Source organism: Cetorhinus maximus, chromosome 1 (genome assembly GCF_964194155.1).
Source record: "Cetorhinus maximus chromosome 1, sCetMax3.hap1.1, whole genome shotgun sequence".
Taxonomy (NCBI): Eukaryota; Metazoa; Chordata; class Chondrichthyes; order Lamniformes; family Cetorhinidae; genus Cetorhinus; species Cetorhinus maximus.
In genome coordinates, this window is record NC_135879.1 from 244,696,698 (window position 1) to 244,721,314 (window position 24,617).

Here is a 24,617-nt window from a genome sequence, read left to right on the forward strand (position 1 = left end):
CTAATCAGGTTGATATTTTCTAAGTGTCCTGTTATCACACCCGTTATAATAGACTCTAGCATTTTCCCTACCACTGAGGTTAGGCTAACAGGTCTGTAATTCAGAGTTTTCTCCCTCCCTCCTTTTTTAAATAGTGGGGTTACATTTGCCACCCTCCAATCTGCCGAGACTGTTCCAGAATCCGTAAAAATTTTGGAAGATGACAACCAACACATCCACTGTTCCCATGGCCACCTGCTTTAGTACCCTGGGATGTAGATTATCAGACCCTGGGGATTTATCAGCTTTCAATCCCATTAATTTCTCCAGCACTATTGTTTTAATAATACTAATTTCCTTCAATTCCTCCTTCTCACCAGACCCTTGGCTTTTTAAAAAATTCATTCATGGGATGTGGGCATTGCTTGTTGGGCCAGCATTTATTACTCATCCCTGGTTGCCCTTGAGAAGGTGGTGGTGAGCTGCCTTCTTGAACCGCTGCAGTCCATGTGGTGTAGGTACACCCACAGTGCTGTTAGGGAGGTAGTTCCAGGATTTTGACCCAGCGACAGTGAAGGAACGGCGATATATTTCCAAGTCAGGATGGTGAGTGACTTGGAGGGGAACTTCCAGGTGGTGGTGTTCCCATCTATCTGCTGCCCTTGTCCTTCTAGATGGTAGTGGCCGTGGGTTTGGAAGGTGCTGTCTAAGGAGCCTTGGTAAGTTGTTGCACTGCTTCTTGTAGATGGTACACACTGCTGCTACTGTGCGTTGGTGGTGGAGGGAGTGAATATTTGTGGATGTGGTGCCAATCAAGCGGACTGCTTTGTCCTGGATGGTGTCAAGCTTCTTGAGTGTTGTGGGAGCTGCACTCATCCAGGCAAGTGGGGAGTATTCCATTCCCTGGTATTTCTGGGGTTGGCTGTATTGTGCCAGGGTGGGCAGTATCATGCCGGGTTGGATGTATTTTAGGAATATTTGCAATACCAGCACGAGTCGGCCATCCAGCACCTTGATTCTGCTCTGCCGTTAAAGAGGGTCAAGTCTGCTCTTCTGGTTCTTTTTGACTCCTATAATTTATTGGGAGATTGTTATATTTTTTGTGTTGCTCTTTGTTGCAATAATATCGTTTTAGATCCTGATGTTCCCGTGTATATTAGAGTTTCTGTTTCTTGGCTATGGTGTTTTTGTGCTGAAATCGAATTAGCCATGGAAATTGACAGCAGTGTCAGAGGTCATTCGGCCCATTGTAAAAGAGTAATCGGGCATCATGTCACTTTCTAGCTCTTGGGCCATAGGCTTGTGGGTTACAATAATGAGGGTTTCTGCCTCTGGAACCCATTCAGATGATGAGTTCCAGATCCCCATCACCCTCTGGGTAAAAATATTTCCTCAACTCCCCTCTAATCCTTCAAGCAATTACTTCATATCTATCTCTCTGGTTACTGACCTCCTCGCCAAGTCATGGGTCCTTCCTATCCTCTCTACCTAGACCCCCCCCATAATTTTATAGACCTCAATTAAACCTCCCCTCAGCCTCACCTGTTCCAAAGAAATCAATCCCAGTTTATCCAAACATCCTAATAGTTACAATACTCCATTCATGGCAATATCCTCATAAATCTCCCCGGTATGCTGTCTAATCTGATCCCAACCTTCCTGTAAGGTCGTAACCAGAACTGTTTACAGTATACTAGCTGTGGCCTAATTAGTGATTTTAGCGTTTTAGACAGCTCTAATATAACCTCCCTGCTCTTATATTCTTTGTCCTGCCTAATAAATTATCCTGTTTGCCATCTTAACCATTAACCACCTTCTTAATCACCTTACCTACGGGTCCTGTTATCTTTAGGAATCCGTAGATATATACACTCTAAGGTCCATCCCTCTGTTCCTCTACACTTTTCAGTACACTCTCACTTATTATGTATTGTCTTGTTTGCTCTTCCACAAATGCACTATCTCACACAAGTTTGGATCGAGCTCCATTTGCCATTTTGCTGCCCACCTGTCCGGTCCATTGATCTCTTCCTGCAGTCTACAGCTTCCTTCCTCACTATCAACCTGCAGCCAACTTTTGCATCATCTGCAAAGTTCCTGACTATGCCCTCTACATCAAGGGAGCCAGTACTGAATCCTGCAGAATCCCACTGGAGACAGCCTTCCAGTTACAAAAGTACCTGTAGGCCATTACCCTTTCCTTCCTGTTACTGAGACAATTTTGGATCCCACTTGTCACTTTGCCTTGGATTCCATGGGCTTGTAATTTTCTGACCAGTTTGCTACAAAAACCTTGTAAAATGCAAATAGACGACATCAAACGTGCTACCCTCGTTGACACAGAAACAGATTCTCTGCATGTACTCGATTAAAACGGCTCCCTACTACAAGTACATTCCTTCTACTCCCCCCCTCCCTCTGCACCTTGGTTCCATGGTCAGTTTGCTGATCCTCCCTGCAGTCCCTCCTCTCACCTACACAAGCTGAAAACATCGGACCTTGGACAAGTGCAAGGGCTGAGGCTTCTCCATTGGCTGAAGAATCTAGAACAAGGAGTCAGAGACTCAGACTAAGAGGTTGGTCATTTAGGACTGAGATGAGGAGAAATGTCTTCACCTAAAGGGTTGTGAACCTTTGGGATTCTAGTCCCAGTAATGATGCTTGTTATAAAGACTCACCTGGTTCACCAATGTCCTTTAGGGAAGGAAATCTGCCGTCCTTACCTGGCCTGGCCTACATGTGACTCCAGACCCACAGTAATGTGGCTGACTCTTAACTACCCCCCCTGAAATGGCCGAGCAAGCCATTCAATTCAAGGGCAATTAAGGATGGGAACAAATGCTGGCCTTGCCAGTGATGCCCACATTCCATAAACGAATAAAAGAAAATGTCTGTAATCCTTTTTCAAACATCTTTTGAAAGTCCATTTACACATTATCCATATTGTCCTCATCGACCCTTTCAGTTCCCTCTCATCAGGGAACCCAGACAAGTTAACCAATCAAGATTTCCCTTTAGCAAATGGGTGTTGATTCTCGTTTATTAGTCCATACTTTTGCAAGCTGAAATTCATTTTGTCCTGAATTATTGTGCCTAAAAGACTCTCCAGCATAATATTAGGCTGACTGACCTGTTGTTACCAGTCTTATCCCTCTCCCCTTATTTGAACAGGGCTGTAACATTTACAATCTTCTGGTCCTCTGGCATCATTCTCCCATCATATTGGAAGACCTGTGGCCAGAGCCTCTGAAATTTCTCTTTCTCCCCTCAATAACCTCAGAAGCATCCCATGTGGACCCGGTAACTTGAGTGCTGCCACATTTTTAAATACTGATTCTGTTTTTCTCAAATCCAATAGTGCTGCTGCCTCTTTCTTTATTATGACTTTGCCAGCGTCCTTTCCTCTAGTGAAGGAAGATGTAAAGAACGGAGTAAATGGGCCATGGCGCACAGCTCCACTAGAAGATAGCCTTGTCCCAGCCTACCTTTCACTATTTTATGCACTTATGAAATTGATCAGCAAAGTGATGGTAGGTGTCATCGACAGTACTTTCAAGGAACACTTACTCAGCAATAACCTGCTCACCAACGCTCAGTGTGGGTTCTGCCAGTTGTACTCTGCAGGTCAACCACGGACAAAAGAGCTGTATCCCAGAAGCAAGCTGAGAATGACTGGCCTTGGCATAAGAACATAAGAAATAGGAACAAGAGTAGGCCATTTGGCCCCTCAGGCCTGTTCAATGAGGCAGCATTTAACCAAGTCTGGTATCAAGGAGTCCCTGTGAAATTGGAGTCGATGGGAATCAGGGGGAAAACTCTCCACTGGTTGGAGCCATACCTAGCACAAAGGAAGATAACTATGGTTGTTGGAGATCAATCATCTCAGTCCCAGGACATTACTGCAGGAGTTCCTCAGGGTAGTGTCCTCGGCCCAACCATCTTCAGCTGCTTCATCAATGGCCTTTACTCCATCATAAGGTCAGAAGTGGGGATGTTCAGTTCCACTCACAATTCATCAGGTAATTCATAGGAGCCTGCTCTGCCATTCAATAAGATCATGGCTGATCTGATTGTAACCTCAACCCCACATTCCTGCCTACCCCCGATAACCTTTCACCCCCTTGCTCATCAAGAATCTATCCAGCTCTGCCTTAGGTTTAGCGAGTGGGCTGCTTCTACTGCCTTTTCAGAAAGAGAGTTCTAAAAGCTCACCACCCCTTGAGAGAAAAAAATTCTCCTCATCTCAGTCATAAATGGGTGACCCCTTATTTTTAAACAGTGACCCCTAGTCCTAGATTCTCCCACAAGAGGAAAAATCTTCTCCACATCCACCCTGTCCAGACCCCTCAGGATCTTTATATGTTTCAATCAACTCGCCTCTTACTCTTCTAAACTACACCACGTGGACTGCAGTGGTTCAAGAAGGCAGCTCACCACCACCTTCTCAAGGGCAACTAGGGATGGGTAATAAACGCTGGCCTAGCCAGAGAAGCCCACATCCCGTGAATGAATGAAAAAAAAGACTTGGGCCAGGATTTTCCGGCCCTGTTGTGGGTGAGGCGGTGCCCCAGTCTGAAGTCCATTGACCTGCGGTGAGACCGGAAGATTCCGGTGGTGGGCCGGTGCGGAAAATCCCACCCATTGATTTTTATTTTATGTTACCTGCTAATCTATTCCCATACTCTCTCTCTCTGCCCCTCAACCCCTCAATTACTTCCTTTTTTTAGATCTCCTCTGTACTTAGCTTGGTTTTCCACAATATTATGAGCCTTACAATTAGACCATAAAACATAGGAGCAGAAATTAGGCCATTCGGCCCATCGAGTCACTCTCCGCCATTCAATCATGGCTGATAAGTTTCTCAACCCCATTCTCCCGCCTTCTCCCCGTAACCTTTGATCCCCTTACCAATCAAGAACCTATCTATCTCGGTCTTAAATACACTCAATGACCTGGCCTCCACAGCCTTCTGTGGCAATGAATTCCATAGATTCAACACTCTCTGGCTAAAGAAATTTCTCCTCATCTCTGTTCTAAAAGGTCTTCCCTTTACTCTGAGGCTGTGCCCTCGGGTCCTAGTCTCTCCTACTAATGGAAACATCTTCCCCACGTCCACTCTATCCAGGCCTTTCAGTATTCTGTAAGTTTCAATCAGATCCCCCCCTCATCCTTCTAAACTCCATCGAGTATAGACCCAGAGTCCTCAAACATTCCTCAGCCTTTCATTCCTAGGATCGTTCTTGTGAACCTCCTCTGGACCCTCTCCAGAGCCAGCACATCCTTCCTGAGATACGGGGCCCAGAATTGCTCACAATATTCTAAATGTGGTCTGACCAGAGCCTTATAAAGCCTCAGCAGCACATCACTGCTTTTATATTCTAGTCCTCTCGAAATAAATGCCAACATTGCATTTGCCTTCCTAACTAACGACTCAACCTGCAAGTTAACCTTAAGAGAATCTGGGAAAGCTGCCTTCTGTCAGATTTCTGTTAGGTTCCCCCAAGTTATTAATTGATAGGATTTGTGGTTTTTTTCGGGTTTGTCGTACCTTTGGAAAAAATGACTTTCTAACATGCTGCCAGATTGTTTTGATTCACGGCAGAGTTTACGTTCAGCGATATGGCAAATGACTTTGAGTGAGAAAGCACTTCTTAAAACTAGCGCAGTTTGTTTCCAGATCACCAGCTGTGCCCAACATTGAGACTCCCAGATGCCCTGTGGAGGGCACTGCGCCACTTGGATCGCCCAGCTGCAGCATCTTCCAGTCTACCCGCCCCCATGGCAACCCCGGGAGGGTAGAACATTGACTGGCGGCATCCGTTAGCTGTTTTACACAAAATCTGACCAGTTATATCCTATATGTTGTGATTCTTGCTATATTGTTGAGACCTAATTAGCTAAATGAAAACAAAGTAAAGATGACCAGGCAGGTGGATACACGTGCGATCCACGGCAACCACATCTGCAGCGAGCGTCTGCAGCTGGAGGAACTTGAGCTCCCAGCCGGATGAGCTGGAGTCTGACATTTGGATGGTGCGGTGTATCAGGGAGGGGGAATGTCACCTGGATAGCTTGTTCCAGGAGGCAGTCACACCTCTCAGGCTGGGCACTTGAGATCCGGTCTGTGGTCAAGGACAAGAGGGTGTCACTTGTAAGAGGGGCAGATATGGGGATGCAGAAGGTAACAATAGCGGAGTGTCGGCTCAACAGGTTCGAGGTTCTTGCAGCTTGTGTGGGCGGGAGTAAGGACTGCAGGGAGGATGAACAAACTGACCACAGCACCATTGGTGCAAGGGGCCATTCAAGTGGCTGATGTAAAGGAGAATGTAGTTGTATCAGGGGGATAGTATAGTTAACGGGGTAGATACTGTTCTCTGCAGCTGTGAGTGTGAGTCCAGACGGCTGTGTTGCCTGCCCGGTGCCAGGGTTAAGGAGATCTCCTCAGGGCTGGAGAGGAACTTGGAGTAGGAGGGGGAGGGATCCAGTTCTCATGGCCCACATGGGTACCAATGGCATAGGTAGGACGAAGAAAGAGGTTCTGCTGAGTGAATATGAGCAGCTAGGGATTAATTAAAAAGCAGAACCACAAAGGTAATAATATGGGGGTTACTACCTGAGTCACGAGCAAATTGGGGTAGCTAAATAAGATTAGAGAGGTAAATACATGGCTCAAAGATCGGTGTGGGAACAATCCATTTCAATTTTTTGTCATTCATGGGGATGTGGGTGTCACTGGCTAGGCCAGCGTTTATCACCCATCCCTAATGCCCTTGTTCAGGAGGCTTTTTAAGAGTCAACCACATTGCTGTGGTTCTGGAGTCACATGTAGGCCAGACCAGCTAAGGACGGCAGATTTCCTTCCCTAAAGGACATTTGTGAACCAGATGGGTTTTTACAACAATCAGCAACGGTTTCATGGTCCTATTAGGCTTTTTAATTCCACATTTTTATTGAATTCAAATTTCACCATCCGCTGTGCGTGGGATTTGAACCCGGGACCCCAGAGCATTACCCTGGGTCTCGGGATTACTGGTCCACTGACAATACCACATGCCACCAGTACTGGGAAAAGGGGGAACTGTACAGTTGGGACAGGCTTCACCTGAATCGCGCTGTGACCAATGTTCCGGCGATGGATCTAATGTTAGGTCCACAGCCAGTGTTAGTTGCTGTGCAAACCAAGTCCTAGAGGGAAACTTGGCTTAGGGACCATAACCGTTTTTTTGGTATTTTGAGAACAAGAAGAAGATGTATCGATCTCAGCAGTAAGAGGTCCAGTAACACTTTTGGGATTTTAAAAAAATTAAAAGTAAAAGTTTTATTAACAAGAATAAAAGAAAAGTTAAGCACACAAGATTAAAGTTACACAAGGTTAGTCTTATGAAAACATTCCCCAAAAAAACTCTCTACTTGTCAAACCCACAAGTAAATGCCTTCCAGGCAGCACTCCCTTATAGATCACAACAAAAACAAAAAGATGCTGGAAAAACTCAGCAGGTCTGACAGCATCTGTGGAGAGAAAGACAGAGTTAACCTTTCGAGTCCGTATGACCCTTCTTCAGACTCTTCTTCTTGCCTTTACTCCCTTAATAGATGTTTAAGTATGAAATCCAGTAATATTACACAAGGCAAGCGGCTGTAGCTTCAATAAAGACGTACTACATGACCTTTATCCTCTTCCACTCTCTGGTGGAAGCCATTTCAGAATAAAACCGTTTGCTGCAGCCCAAGACTTTTCTGGCTTGACTGGATGGGTGATTCAAACTGCGTCCTCTCCCAGCCCAGAGCTCCATCTATCTCAACAGCTCAAACAGCTCCAGCTATCTCCAGCTCAACAGCTATCCACAGTAACTCTAATATACATTTTTCCCCTTTCATCTTGGGTCATAAGACATAAGACATAGGAGCAGAAATTAGGCCATTCGGCCCATCGAGTCTGCTCCGCCATTCAATCATGGCTGATAAGTTTCTCAACCCCATTCTCCCGCCTTCTCCCCGTAACCTTTGATCCCTTTACCAATCAAGAACCTATCTATCTCGGTCTTAAATACACTCAATGACCTGGCCTCCACAGCCTTCTGTGGCAATGAATTCCATAGATTAGCTAAAGAAGTTTCTCCTCATCTCTGTTCTAAAAGGTCTTCCCTTTACTCTGAGGCTGTGCTCTCAGGTCCTAGTCTCTCCTACTAATGGAAACATCTTCCCCACGTCCACTCTATCCAGGCCTTTCAGTATTCTAAGTTTCGATCAGATCCCCCCTCACTCTTCTAAACTCCATCGTCCAGAGTCCTCAAACGTTCCTCATATGTTAAGCCTTTCATTCCTGGGATCATTCTCGTGAACCTCCTCTGGACCCTCTCCAAGGCCAGAACATCCTTCCTGAGATACGGGGACAAAATTGCTCACAATATTCTAAATGTGGTCTGACCAGAGCCTTATAAAGCCTCAGCAGCACATCCCTGCTTTTATATTCTAGTCTTCTTGAAATAAATGCCAACATTGCATTTGCCTTCCTAACTACCAACTCAACCTGCAAGTTAACCTTAAGAGAATCCTGGACTAGGACTCCCAAGTCCCTTTGCACTCCAGATTTCTGAATTCTCTCCCCATTTAGAAAATAGTCTATGCCTCTATTCTTCCTCCCAAAGTCCATTGCTCTCACACCTCTTTGAAACTCAAACCCTTCCAAATATAAGGTCAATCTTGTTTCAATCTTGCCTTTGCTTTTGGCTCAATAAAATATAATATCCCCACTACTGTTTACCTATGGATTACCTCCTGAAAGATGCAAACATGTTTCTCGTTATGTCTGACTCTCCTTTGATGTTCAACCAAACGCTCAACTTACCGAAAAATGCAAATGTTATATCTAACCTATTTACTTGTACTTCAAACTTAACACCTCTATCCTAGTCATGTTTCAAACCCCCCCAGACAGCCTGACTCCTATAAAACTCTGCCCAGCTTAGTTAAATCACACACACACACACATACGCCCAGCCAGCTTTACAGAATAACACAATATTCCTCAAAATATTAAAAAAACACATAGTGAGGGTTTTAAACTAAATTGTGGTGGTGGGAGTGGGGGAGTGATCACATGAAGGGAAGTTTGGAAAGTTAAAGAGGAAGGGCAAGGCAATCATAATACAATCAGCAGAGTCAATATAATTTTGTGAAAAGGAAATTGGGTTTGACAATTTATTAGAGTTCTTTGGTGATGTAACAAGCAGGGTGGATAAAGGGGAGCCAGTAGATGTAGTGTATTTGGATTTCCAAAAGGCATTCGATAAGGTGCCACATAGAAGGTTGCTGTAGAAGATAAGAACTCATGGTGATGGGGTTGATATATTAGTGTGGATAGAGGATTAGTTAACTAACAAGATAAGTGGGTCATTTTGAGGTTAGGTGTTCTTGTACGTGAATTCCAAAAAAAAAAGCATGCAGAAGAGCAAGTAATTAGGAAGGCAAGAGGAATGAAGTTAGGAGCACTAAAGAGTTGGCTTGGCAATAAACCAGCTTTAACCAAGAGACCTGCCTGGATTAATTCTTCCACCACAACCTCTTATTGTGAGCAACATGGTAGCAGAGGGTGAACTTTAAGCTTTGCTGATGGATTGCTGTATATGAAGCTTTCTGTCTCACTCTTCTGAGGGAAAAGAAGTATACTGCGAGGGGGGGGTGGAATATAAAAGTAGGGGAGCTTTGCTGCAGTTTTATAAAGCCTTGGTGAGACCACACCTGGAGTATTTTGTGCAGATTTGGTCTCCTTGTATAAAGAAGAATGTTCTTGCCATAGGGGGAGTGCAATGAATGTTCACCAGACTGATTCCAGCGATGGCAGGATTGTCCTGTGAGGTGAGATTGAGGAAACTGGGCCTATATTCTTTCGAGTTTAGAAAAATGAGAGGTCAAAATTCCTAACAGGACTTGACAGGGTGAATGCAGAGAGGGTGAGGAGGGGGGGGAGGTGGAGGCATCTAGAACCAGGGGACACAGTCTCAGAATAAGAGGTAGACCACTTAAGACTGAGTTGAGGAGGAATGTCTTCACTCAGAGGGTAGCAAACCTTTGGAATTCTCTACCCAGAGGGTTGTGGAGGTTCCGTCATTGAGTATATTGAAGATATAGGTTTGGCCTAGCTGAGACTGGCCGGATGCTGGCATAGTGATTAATTAGTGTAATCAATGTTATTAATTAGCGGCGGATTGAATCGGTGATGACCAGGCAGACTGTGGTGCGCTGAAGGTTTCTGTCCCCCGAGAGCAACTGGCTGCTGAAGGAATTGTTCAGACTCCGTAGTGGAATTTAGTGGAGACAGATTCATTCCCTCTCACTCAGCGTCACAGGCCTTTTTCTCTAGTATCACCCGCTTGCTCCCACAGCGCTGGCTTTCCGTGACATCACTTCCCCCACCCTCTCCCGGAATACGTCCAGCCAGAGTTGGCGAACCTGAATGTGGGTGTCACTGGCTGGGCCAGCATTTATTGCCCATCCCTAGTTGCCCTTGAGAAGGTGGTGGTGAGCTGCCTTCTTGAACCGCTGCAGTCCATGTGGTGTAGGTACACCCACAGTGCTGTTAGGGAGGGAGTTCCAGGATTTTGACCCAGTGACAGTGAAGGAACGGCGATATATTTCCAAGTCAGGATGGTGAGTGGCTTGGAGGGGAACTTCCAGGTGGTGGTGTTCCCATCTATCTGCTGCCCTTAAGTAAAGGTGCTATATAAAATGTATGTTGTTGTTGTTGTTTTTAGTGTATCATTTGTTCACGCAATGATTCTATTTCATTTTGCCTTTGTGTTTTAGGTTAAGGTCTGGTTCCAGAACCGACGCACAAAGCAGAAAAAAGACCAGAGCAAAGACTGTGATAGCCGTTCCCCCGGCACGTCCGAATCCATCGCCACCTGTAACATCCTGAGGCTTCTGGAACAAGGAAGGTTGTTGTCCATCCCTCCAGCTCCCAGTTTGCTCAGTCAAGGACCCAGCCCTCTGGGATCTCCGGCGGGTAATGGCTGTGGCCTGGCATCCTCCAGCAGCAGTTCGCCTAGGCTGACCGGCGCTTCTTTCAGCCTCTCTGCACCTTCCCAGACCTCCTCCTCCCCTCACCACCAGGCCGGCGCTTCTCCGTGCTTCTTGAGCCCGGCACTAGGCAGTGCCCTGGAACTGTCCGCCGTCTATGGAGTGGGTACATCAGCTTTCGAGCCTTACGCACAGACGGAAAAGAAAGACAGCGCCACAGACAAAAGGCCAAGCTCGTAGAGAGACAGAGAGAGTGGCGGGGAGGGGAAGAAAAGAGATTCTGTCAACGCCTTCCTGTTGAATCTTGTGTTTGAGTTGTTACAATGTTCAGTCGATGTGGTGGTGATTCCAATGCAGGTTCCTACTCTTATGGCACAGCCAATGGCAGCGATAAAGAACCAAATGAAATCTGTTCAATTGCTCTCTTGGCAACGACCAGCACCACACAGTTCACAGGTCAAGGGTCAGGCCGTTGGATCCCATTGTCCATCCCGCTGTTATTAAATGACTGCAGTGTCCATTCCACTCGTGCTGTGGAATGAACTGGCTCTTGAACTCTGGTCTGAAGTATTCCCTCACGCCCCCACCCTCTGCCTCTCTGTCATTAAACCCTGAGGAATCTATCAGGAACATAGGGAGGTGAAAATAAAGCCAGGTCCATCTAGTTTACCTTTCTACCATCCTGGTAGTTGCATGGTACAATGTTCATGGAGTTATTGATTAATCATAGCAATCAATGAGTCAACAACTGACCCAGATCCCTGGTGAGGAAAACCCTCGCGGCGAAAGAGATTTGTGGGGGTGGGGGGGTGCATAGGTCCAAATTCACCTGTTCCTCCCAAGCAAGTTACACTGACCACACGTCATGTTTGCCCAAGTGATGCAGGCACTTCAGGTCTCTTTCTAGGGACAGTAGATGGTGATCAAGAGTTGGAGGGGAACCTGACTGACCTTCACCGACCACCCACCAGGCCTTTCCAAACTCAGCACCATCGGAGGCCCCTGCAGGAGCTCAGAGCCCCTTCAGTCCGTCTGACTCAGAGCAGGCCGTGTCCAGCGGGGTATTGGGCTGGTGCATCATGACCCAATTCACACTATCCTATCTCCTGCTGGTCCCTGGGGAGGCTGGGGGTGGGGGTGGGGGTGGATTGGGGGGTGGGTGGGGGGGTGGGAGGGAGATTTGTTGAGGCCCTGTTTTACTTTGCACATTTCACACCTCTGTAAACACATATCAGCTGTGTCTCACAGTCATTCCACAGTCCGTGCTTTGCTTCACTGTCATTGCTCACGGGAATTCAGTTTAATGTCGGCAAAGATGCTTTCACGGAAAAATGATGAGACTGATTTTGAAACTAAATGAATCGCGTCTTTCAAAAGCGGGCTCGGTTTCAAGAAATTTCTCATTTCCACCCTTCACCCACCCATCCCTAACCCCCACCCCAACCCCACCCAACACCACACCCCTACACCCCAACCCCACCCGACACCACACCCCTACACCACACCCCTACACCACCCTTACACCCCCACCCCAACCTCACCCAGCACCACACCCCTACACCACATCCCTACACCCCAACCCCTACACCCCCACCCCAACCCCACCCACACCACACCCCTACACCCCAACCCCACCCAACACCACATCCCTACACCACCCTTACACCCCCAACCCAACCCCACCCAACACCACACCCCTACACCCCAACCCCGTCCTTACACCACATCCCTAACCCCCACCCCTACACCCCCACCCCAACCCCACCCAACACCACACCCCTACACCACCCTTACACCCCCACCCCAACCCCACCCAACACCACACCCCTACACCACCCTTACACCCCCAACCCAACCCCACCCAACACCACACCCCTACACCACCCTTACACCCCCACCCCAACCCCACCCAACACCACACCCCTACACCACCCTTACACCCCCACCCCAACCCCACCCAACACCACACCCCTACACCACCCTTACACCCCCACCCCAACCTCATCCAGCACCACACCCCTACACCACCCTTACACCCCCAACCCAACCCCACCCAACACCACACCCCTACACCACCCTTACACCCCCAACCCAACCCCACCCAACACCACACCCCTACACCACCCTTACACCCCCAACCCAACCCCACCCCTACCACCCCACCCCTACCACCCCACCCCAACCCCACACCTACCACCCCACCCCTACACCCCCACCCCTACCACCCCTAACCCAACCCCACCCCTACACCCCCACCCCTACCACCCCCAACCCAACCCCCCCACACCTACCACCCCACCCCAACCCCACCGGTACACCCCCACCCCTACCACCCCCAACACAACACCCCCACCCCTACCACCCTACCCCAACCCCACCGCTACACCCCCATCCCTACACCCCCACCCCTACCACCCCCAACCCAACCCCACCCTTACACCACATCCCTACAGCCCAACCCCGCCCTTAGACCACATCCCTACCCCCCACCCTTACACCCCCAACCCAACCCCACACTTACACCACACCCCTACACCATACCCCTACCCCCTCTACCCCTACCACCCCACCCCAACACCACCCCTACACCCCCAACGCTACACCCCCACCCCTACACCCCCACACCCCTACACCCCCACCCCTACACCCCATCCCTACACCCCCACACCCCTACACCCCCACCCCTACACTCCACCCCTACACCGCACACCCCTACACCCCCACCCCTACTCCCCCACACCCCTACACCCCCACACCTACACCACACCCCTACACCCCCACCCCTACACTCCACCCCTACTGCCCCCACCCCTACCGCCCCCACCCCTACACCCCCACCCCTACCACCCCCACCCCCACACCTACACCACACCCCTACACCCCACCCCTACACCCAACACCCCTACACCCCACCCCTATCGCCCCCACCCCTACACCCCCACCCCTACACCCCCACCCCTACACCCCACCCCTACCGCCCCCACCCCTACACCCCCACACCTACTCCCCACCCCTACCCCCCACCCCCCACCCCTACACCCCCACCCCCACCCCCACCCCTACAGCCCACCCCTACACCCCACCCCCACCCCTACGCCCCCATCCCCACTCCTACCCCCCACCCCAACATCCCACCCCTACACCCCACCCCTACACCCCCACCCCTACCCCCCACCCCTACCCCCCACCCCTACCCCCCACCCCTACCCCCCACCCCTACACCCCACCCCTGCACCCCACCCATACACCCCCACCCCTACACCCCCACCCATACACCCCCACCCATACACCACACCCCTACACCCCCACCCCTACACCCCCACCCCTACACCCCCACACCCCCACACCCACATCCCCACCCCTACACCACTCCCCTACACCCCCACCCCTACACCCCCACCCCTACACCACACCCCTACAACCCCACCCCTACCCCCCACCCCTACACCACACCCCTACCCCCCACCCCTATACCCCTACCCCTACACCACACCTTTACCTCCCAGCCCCCCCAGCCCCCAACCCACCTTCAAACTGATAGTTGTGACATCATTTATTAAATTATAACTTATTGAAATTGATTTGTTGTCTTTCTATTTATTCTGCCTGCTTCCGAATTTCAAATCTCATGTTTTTGGATGAAATACATCAATGTCCACTAGGTGTCTCGGGTGTTTTATTTAATACCCTGTGCATTACGAGAGGGTGACTGTTCCTCTCAATAGCTGCACAGCCCTGCACTGAAGAGGAGACTGCGGTGAGAGCTCTGAATCAGATATTCTAGACTGAAGAATGACAGTAAATCGCTGGTTTACCTGGAAGGATTGTTTGGAGACCAGCACAATGAGAAGGGAGGAGGTGAACAGACCCCTGTAGGTCGACACCAAGTCTAACCCTCAATCCTTTTCACCATTTCCCCCACTCCCTCTTCTACATACCCTCAACTATTCACACCATATCCCTCAATCTCTCCTTATCATATCCATCACTCCATTTTCTTCATATTCTCAATCCCTCTCACCATTTCCTCAACTTCTCTGTTATACCCTTCATGCTCTCCTCTCCCTATACTCAATGCCTCTCACCATATACATCATTCCCTCTTCTACATACCCTCAATTATTCTCATTATATTCCTCAATTTCTCCTTATTATATCTCTCAGTCCCTCCTCTCCATACCCTCAATCCTTTCTCACCAGATCACTCAATTTAATCCTCCCTTATCACCTCCCTCCATTCTTTCTCACCATTCCCACCTCACAACATCCCTCTGTACCCTTCATGTATCCCTCAATCTTTCCTCACCATATCCCTCAATCGCCCCGATGTATCTCTTCATTCCTTCTTCACATAGAGTCATTTATGACACAGCAGGAGATCATTTGGCCCATCTGCTCCATGCCAGCCCTCTGTAGAGCAATCTGGTCAGTCTCATTCCCTGCTCTACCCCCGTAGCCCCTACAAGTTTATTTCCCTCAAGTGCTCATCCAATTGCCTTTTGAAGTCATATTGCTCGCACCTTATGCCTCAATCGTTCCTCATCGTATTCCTCAATTCCCTCTCAGCCGAGAGCCGCCACTAATTCTCTCTTGTCTATCCGATGCTCTTCCCTGGTAGTTGATTCCTTACTTTAGCCTAATTCCTTCGCTCATCCTTGTGGCCCCTGGGAGTTGAGCACTTCAGCCAGACGGACAGAATGGAAAAGGAGGAGAAACAGCCCTGAGAGTAATAGTTGACATAAGGACAGTAGTGAGAAAGGATCTGGATGCAGGAAATCAGGTAGTAGAATCAATATAGGTCGGAAAGACCTGCGGTCTGTCCGCAAGAAAGACCCAAACCTCCCTGTCGCTTGCCATTTTAACACTCCACCCTGTTCTCTTGCCCACATGTCTGTCCTTGGCTTGCTGCATTGTTCCAGTGAAGCCCAACGCAAACTGGAGGAACAGCACCTCACCTTCCGACTAGGCACTTTACAGCCTTCCGGGCTGAATATTGAATTCAACAACTTTAGATCTTAAACTCCCCCTCCCCCCATCCCCACCCCGTTTCTTCCCCCCCCCTTTTTTTTCAATAATTTATATAGATTCTTCTTTCCCCACCTATTTCCATTATTTTTAAATCTAAACTAAAACCTTGTTAGTCTTTCCACCCCACCCCCACTAGAGCTGTACTTTGAATATCCTGTCTTCCATTCTTAATTAGCACTTTTCTCAGACAAATGTCACCACCTTCGACACCTCTTTGACCCTTTTGTCTATGACATCTTTTGATTATCTGCTCATCTCCACAATCACCACACCCTCAATGTCTATCTCTCCCCCACCCCCCACCCACCTTAAACCAATTTATATATCTCCCTTCTTCTAACTATGCTTCAGTTCTGCCGAAGGGCCATGAAGGCTCAAAACGTTAACTGATTTCTTCTCCGCCGATGCTGCCAGACCTGCTGAGTTTTTCCAGGTAATTCTGTTTTTGTTATAGGTCGGAAAATGCTGGTGGAAGTAGTTTATTGGCTTATATATATAGTAGTTATACCGACGGACATGGTATTAGTCAAGTAATTATTGGAGCTTGTAACAAAGACAATAATAATCATGGGGAATTTAATATTCACATAGGCTGGACAAGTCAAACTGGCAAAGATGGTCTGGACGATGAATTTGCAGAAAGCTTTTGTGACAGTTTACTGAAGTAATACATTGTGGGACCTAACTGGGGATAAAGTTGATTTAGATCTAGCATTGTGTAACGAGGCAGTGCCAATTAGTAATGTCATGATAAAAGATCCACTGGGAAATTGTGATAACACAATTTAATTCCATATTAAGGTTGAAAGTGACATATTCCCACCCCAAACAACAGCCTTAAAGAAAGCCAATTGCCAGGGTATGAAGGGAGAAACAGCTAAGGCTGAACAAAAATACATCCCAACTAAAAACAAAAAAAAATCAGCAAGAAAGATCCATCAGTGGCTCACTCAGCAAGTTAAAGATAGCATTAGATTTAAAAAAGAGGCTTATAGTATTGGTGACCAGCAAAGGTAACCAAAAAGTTGATATAAAGGGGACAAAATGAGAGTAAACTAGCCAGAAATATAAAAAGAGGTTTTTTTATAAAGTGTATAAAAAGGAAGAGAGTAGCTAAAGTAAATATTGGTTTCTTAGAAGCAGAAACAGGAACATTAACATGACGAATGTGGAAATGGCAGAGACATTGAATAAATATTTTGTGTCTGTCTTCATGGTATAAAACACAAGTTGTTGCATACCAGAAATAGACGGTGACCCAGGAGCCAATAAGGCTGAGGGCAGTAAAGTGGTTCACATCAGCGGAGAAAAAATGTTGGAGAAACCCCAAGGGCCTAAAAGCTAACAAATCCCCGGGACCTGATGGTCTACACCCTAGGGTTCAAGAAGGTTCAAGATAGCTGCAGAGATAGTGGATGCGCTGTTTATGAATTTCCAAAATCCCTTAGATTCTAGAATGCTCCCTGCAGATTGGAATTCAATGAATGGCCACACTGCTATTTGAGAACAGGGAGGGGGAAATAGGGAAGTCTTAACCATGCACTTAGAAAATTGTTGTATGATTAGTCAAAGTCAACATGGTATTATGAAAGGGAAATTGTGTTTGGACAAGTTTATTGGAGCTTTTTCGAGGATGTAAGTAATGCGGTAGATAAAGGGGAACCAGTAGATGAAGTATACTTGGATTTCCAAAAGGCATTCGATAAGGTGCCACACAAAATAAGACCTCATGGAGTTGGGGAAAATATATTAACGTGGATAAAGGGTTGGCCAACAGAGAGGAATCAGGGAGTTAGGGATGAATGAGGCAATTTCAAGTTTGCACGTTAGAGCTGCTGGAGTGCCGAAAGGTTAACTGCTGGGGCCTCAGCTATTTACAATCCACATTAATGACTTAGATGAAGAGAGAGACAGAGAGTAATGTATCTAGGTTTGCTGATGACACGAAGCTAGGTGGAACTGTAAGCTGTGAGGAGGACATAGAGAGGCTGCAAATAAATATAGACAGGTGAGTGGACACCAAGGTGATGGAGGAAGTATAATGTGGGGAAATGTGAAGTTATTCACTTTGTTAGTAAGAATAGAAAAGCAGAATACCTTTCAAAAGGCACGAAACTTTTAAATGTTGATAATGAGGGAGGCCTGGGTGCACTCGTGGAAGGAATGCAGCAAGTTAGCATGGAGGTGCTGCAAGCAGTTAGGAAGGTAAATGGCACATTGGCCTTTATTACAAGGGGATTGGAGTACAAGAATAAAGAAGTCTTGCTGCAGTTGTACAGGGTTTTGGTGAGACCACATCTGGAGCAGTGTGTGCAGTTTCGGTCTCCACGTTTAAGAGACATTTACATTGGAGATTGTACAGCAAAAGTTCACTACATGAGGGGGATGAGGGGGTTGTCCTACGATGAGAGACTAAATAAATTGGGTCTATATTCTCTGGAGTTTAGAAGAATGAAAGGTGATCTCATTGAGGGTGATGACAGGAGGATGCTTTAGTGACTGGAAGCCAGTGTCCAGTGGCGTACCACAGGGATCTGTGCTGGGTCCCCTATTATTTGTTATTTATATAAACGACATAGATGGCTATGTGGGGTGGGGGTGGGGGTGGAGGGGGGTGGGGTGTGGTTAGGATTAGTAAGTTTGCAGATGACACAAAGATTGGCCGGGTGGTTAACAGTGAGGTTGAGTGTCTTGGGCTACAGGAAGATATAGATGGGATGGTCAAATGGGCAGATATGTGGCAGATGGGATTTAACCCTGAAAAGTGTGAGGTGATACACTTTGGAAGGAGTAATTTGACAAGGAAGTATTCAATGAACGGCATGACACTAGGAAGTTCTGAGGAACAAAGGGACCTTGGCGTGTGTGTCCATAGGTCTCTGAAGGCGGAGGGGCATGTTAGTGGGGTGGTGAAAAAGGCATATGGGACACTTGTCTTTATCAATCGAGGCATAGATTACAAAAGTAGGGAGGTCATGTTGGAGTTGTATAGAACCTTGGCGAGGCCACAGCTGGAGTACTGTGTGCAGTTCTGGTCACCACATTATAGGAAGGATGTGATTGCACTGGAGGGGGTGCAGAGGAGATTCACCAGGATGTTGCCTGGGATGAAACATTTAAGTTATGAAGAGATGTTGGATAGACTTGGGTTGTTTTTGCTGGAACAGAGAAGACTGAGGGGCGACCTGATCGAGATGTACAAGATTATGAGGGGCATGGACAGGGTGGATAGGGAGCAGCTGTTTCCCTTAGTTGAAGGGTCAGTCACAAGAGGACATAGTTCAAGATGAGGGGCAGGAGGTTTAGAGAGGATGTGAAGAAAAATTTTTTTACCCAGAGGGTGGTGACGGTCTGGAATGCACTGCCTGGGAGGGTGGTGGAGGCAGGTTGCCTCACATCCTTTAAAAAGTACCTGGATGAGCACTTGGCACGTCATAACATTCAAGGCTATGGGCCAAGTGCTGGTAAATGGGATTAGGTAAGTAGGTCAGGTGTTTCTCACGTGTCGGTGCAGACTCGATGGGCCGAAGGGCCTCTTCTGCACTGTGATTCTGTGATTCTGTGATTCTGTGAAACATACAAGATTACGACAGGGTAGATACTGAGAGATTGTCTCTCCTGTCTGGGGAGCCTAGAACACGGGGGGGCACACTCTCAGGATAAGGGGCTGATCATTTAAGACTGACGTGAGGAGAAATTTTTAGTGGGTGTGAATCTTTGGAACTCTCTACCCCAGAGGGCTGTGGATGCTCCATCATTGAGTATATTTAAGGCTGGGATAGACCGGGGAGGTCCAAGCAGGTAATTTTCATGATGGACTTATCAGCCAATCAGCCATAGACAGATTTTTGGGGTTTGAGTTTTAAATTGAGTTAGGGACACCAGTGCCCTGATAATTTTCAGGCCCTGATCTCACGTTGCATCGACTCAACCTTCAAAAGTTAATGCTCTAACTGAGCCAGAGGCAAGCTTGGCACCCAGTTAGAGGCATTGAGCTCTGCTTGGAGGCTGGAGCAGCCTGTTCGAGCAGGTGGGTCAAGGGCAGACGGCAGCCATGATGGGGCCTGCTGCTACTTTACACAGGCGAGGGGGCAGGAACTTGGAGGGCCGTGGAGCCTCAGTGCTCAGGGAATTGGCTAAACAGCCAGGCAAACAGGACTACACCCGATCTCACAGGGAAACCTGGCTCTGGCAATTTTTCCCTGTTTTTAAAAGAGGATTTTGCAGCTTCCGGCTTTAAGTCTGACAGCTGGGCATTGACATTGGGGTTTGGCCATTTAGGATTTGAAAATCGCCTGTTTGACCCTCCCAGGTCGGTGAACAAGCTCCTCACAGAGTTTACAGCTCATTAACTGGAGGCGAGCCAGTTCCCAATGGCTGCAACACCCCCACCCACCCCCCCAACCCCACAACCCCACCCCGCACCCTCCACACCCCCCAACCTCCACACCCTGCACCCTCCCCAACCCGCACCCTCCACATCCCCCACCCTGCAACCCCCAACCCTGCACCCTGCACCGCCCCCCCCACCCCCCCAACCCCGCACCCTACACCACCCCACCCCCCACACCCCCCCCACCCCCCCACCCTGCACCACCCCACCCCCCACACCCCCCCACCCCCCCATCCCCCCACCCCACACCCCCCCACCCCCCCACCCCCCACACACCCCCCACCCCCCCACCCCGGACCCCGTCCTTAAATGAAGGTTGGGTTGTGCTCCCGAGTCATTGGGATCCTCTGACACTCTCCAGGAAGGTGATGTTCAATGTTTGCCCTGCTCGCCACTGCCTCCCCTCCCCACTTCCTGCCCTTGGTCGCTCAGGGAGTTAAGTGGAATGGTGAGCGGGCGGTCACGTGGAGTTGAGACAGAAGATCGGCCCTGATTAGCCAGTTATTGAAGCAACCCAAGCCCACCCATAGCAAGACTTGGGACAATATTCAGGCTTGGTAAGTGACAGGTAACCTCCACGTCACACAAGGACCAGGCAATGACCATCTCCACCACGAGAGAATCTAACCATCTCCTGTTGACAGAATTGGAAATATATCGGCCGTTCCTTCACTGTCGCTGGGTCAAAATCCTGGAACTCCCTCCCTAACAGCACTGTGGGTGTACCTACACCACATGGACTGCAGCGGTTCAAGAAGGCAGCTCACCATCACCTTCTCAAGGGCAATTATGGATGGGCATTAAATGCTGGCCCAGCCAGCGAAGCCCACATCCCATAAAAGAATTTGAAAGAATGATTGTAATGAATGGCAGAGCAGCCTTGTGGGGCCTCAGACTCTCCCCTGCTCCTATTTCCGACCTCCTTATGGAACAGTTTGTGGCACTATTGCAACACGACTGGAATTTGTACTGAAGGGAATGTTGCAGCTAATTAACTTCTTAAAACACATTTTTAACCCGGCCTGTTAAAGATTATCAGAAAGGTTTGTCATTTCGAATCCTCGCAGTGTGACTGGGAATTCTGACCTTCGGTCCGATGTTAACCAAATCATTGCCGCTTCTGGAAAGCGGCTAACGGAATAACCCGGAAACAACCGATTGACATCTGGAAGAGGAGCAGGTCTGAACACCGGCCAGGACCCGACTGTGGTGGCCAAGGAGTAGTCGGGGGTGGGGGGGTTCTCCTTGATGTTTTCCCCTGCAAAGTGGGTGGGGATTGGATAGCTGAAGATGCTCTTTTCACTGCACCAGGGTTTGGCTGATGGATGTGGACAGGATGGAATCTTGGCAGGACAAGTTTCACCTCAAGTGTCACCTCTTCCTTTTTGAGTAATAATTCCTCAGGATTTGGGTGGCATTGGCAAAAGGCTGACAACAGTTGCCTATCCTGGAAATTATTTTCTTTTATGGGATGTGGGTGGCATTTATTAGCCACCCCAAGTTGCCATTAAGAGTGCAGAACAGCAGATTCCCTTCACCAAAGGGCAGATTAGTGATGGCCTTTTACAACAATGGCTTCATGGTTATCAGTAGACTTTTTAATTCCAGATTTTTATTGAATTCAAATTCCACTATCTACCATGGCAGGATTCGAACCATAAGACCATAAGACATAGGAGCAGAAATTAGGCCATTCGGCCCATCGAGTCTGCTCCGCCATTCAATCATGGCTGATAAGTTTCTCAACCCCATTCTCCCGCCTTCTCCCCATAACCTTTGATCCCCTTACCAATCAAGAACCTATCTATCTCGGTCTTAAATACACTCAATGACCTGGCCTCCACAGCCTTCTGTGGCAATGAATTCCATAGATTCACCACTCTCTGGCTAAAGAAGTTTCTCCTCATCTCTGTTCTAAAAGGTCTTCCCTTTACTCTGAGGCTGTGCCCTCGGGTCCTAGTCTCTCCTACTAATGGAAACATCTTCCCCACGTCCACTCTATCCAGGCCTTTCAGTATTCTGTAAGTTTCAATCAGATCCCCCCTCATCCTTCTAAACTCCATCGAGTATAGACCCAGAGTCCTCAAATGTTCCTCATACGTTAAGCCTTTCATTCCTGGGATCGTTCTCGTGAACCTCCTCTGGACCCTCTCCAGGGCCAGCACATCCTTCCTGAGATACGGGTCCCAGAATTGCTCACAATATTCTAAATGTGGTCTGACCAGAGCCTTATAAAGCCTCAGCAGCACATCCCTGCTTTTGTATTATAGTCCTCTCGAAATAAATGCCAACATTGCATTTGCCTTCCTAACTATCGACTCAACCTGCAAGTTAACATTAAGAGAATCCAGGTCCCAAGAGCATTGCCCTGGGTTTCTGAATTACTACTGCAGCAACAATACCACTACGTCATGAGCTGCCTTCTTCATAAAGCAGGTTTCATACAACTGACTGGCTCCTGCAGGGACAATCAAGAGTCGACAACAATCGAGTGGGACTAGATTTAGATCTAAGCCCAGACAGAGCAAGGACAGCAGATTCCCTCCCCTAAAGCACATCAATGACCCAGTTAGGTTCTCATTCAGTCTGACGGGCTTCCTGTTTTTGTTCTAGATTTCCAGCATCCGCAGTATTTTGCTTTTAGCTTCCTGGTCACTTTCATTAAGAGGCCTTTTATTTTGTATTTCTAGATTCTTAAAATTGAATTCAAATGCTCAGATGAAAACAGAAAATGCTGGAAATACTCATCGGACGACGAAAGGCCACAGACCTGAACCGTGAAACTCTGTTTCTCTCTCCCACAGACGCTGCCAGACCTGCTGAGTTTTTCCATCGCTTTCTGTTTTTATTTCAGCTCTTCCAGCGTCCGCAGTATTTTGCTTTTGTTTCCATTTCCCCAACATCCTGGTGGGATTTGAGCTCCCGTTCTATGGATTATTAGCCAGACCTCATGGATTACCAGTTTAGTACTATACCAACTACACCACTGTATCCCGTTGGGGGATCTGCCAGACATGTATCTTTGGGCTAAACAGGGCTTTTTGGGTGCTTTCTAGTGGACCCACAGCACCCCCACCCCCCAATCTCACTCCCCCGCCCCCATTTCTGAGCCACCTGTCATGGATATTACCAGAGCTCGAAGGGTTAGATTGTAAAGAGAGATTATATGTTGATTGGAATGTAGAAGATTAGGGGGTGTTTTTGATTGGGATTTTAGAAGGGATTGATAAGGTTGATGGAGAGACCATTGGTGGGGGAGTCCAGGACATGGGGACATAACCCTACAAACAAGAGCCCAGTCATTCAGGGGGCAAGTTAGGAAACACCTCTCCACACAAATGGTGGTTGGAGTGCGGACCCCCTCTCCCACAAAAAAAATGCAATAGGCGCCAGCTCAATTAATAATTTTAATTGTGAGATTGTTGGCCAGACAAGGATATAAAAGGTGATTGGGAGTTAAGATACAGATCAGCCATGATCTCATTGGATGGTGGAACAGCTTGAGGGGCTGAATGGCCTCGTCCTCCTCCTGTTCCTATGTAATGAACCCAGAAAGACGGAGAACAGGGTCCTTCGTTTAACACAGGATCAAATACACTCTGCGGCACAGGAACATGCCACTCAGCCCCACTCATCCAGATCAGTGTTTATGCCTCACACAATCCTCCTCCCACCACCTCTTCATCTCACCCCATCAATTTATCATTCTATCCCTTTCTCCCTCCTGTGTTTATCTAGCTTCCCCTTAAATGTAAATCCATACTATTCACTTCAGCCATTCCCTGTGATATTAAGTCCCACATTCTAACCACTCTTCAGTTATTTGCTTCTAACTATAATTATTTTCAAGCATGCACCCCTGCCTCTCCCACCTCCCCCCCCCATTCTCATCAGTTAGGCACCAATCCAACCATCCCGGGGAGGCCGTGTTTAAGGCCTCGTTAATATTAAACCTGTTCTGAAGGGCATGTCAGTGAAGGGCCGAAGTGTGCGGAGGAGAGAGGTACACCAGTTAGTTTAACATTGGAAGGACTGCTGAGTGCCTAGTACAGGAGTCTGCATACCTGCACATGCTCTGGGTCCCGCCTCACCGATTTCCAGGAATTCAGCTGAGGAAAGAGACCTTGGGGCTGTTACTTAACAGCATTTGATCTGTTCGCCCTCATTTTGACTTCTCAGCTTTGGCCATGCCCTTCCA

The 24,617-nt window shown here is 48.1% G+C and overlaps 1 protein-coding gene across 1 annotated transcript in view; it reads left to right on the plus strand.

The window, feature by feature from the left end:
- vax2 (ventral anterior homeobox 2) overlaps positions 1–11,238 on the plus strand; it is a 235,122-nt gene extending 223,884 nt beyond the window's left edge. Inside the window, exon 3 of the mRNA XM_078540644.1 lies at positions 10,786–11,238. Within this exon, the coding sequence (XP_078396770.1) occupies positions 10,786–11,238 (453 nt within the window). The remainder of the gene's footprint in view (positions 1–10,785) is intronic.
- Positions 11,239–24,617: the final 13,379 nt, after the last annotated feature.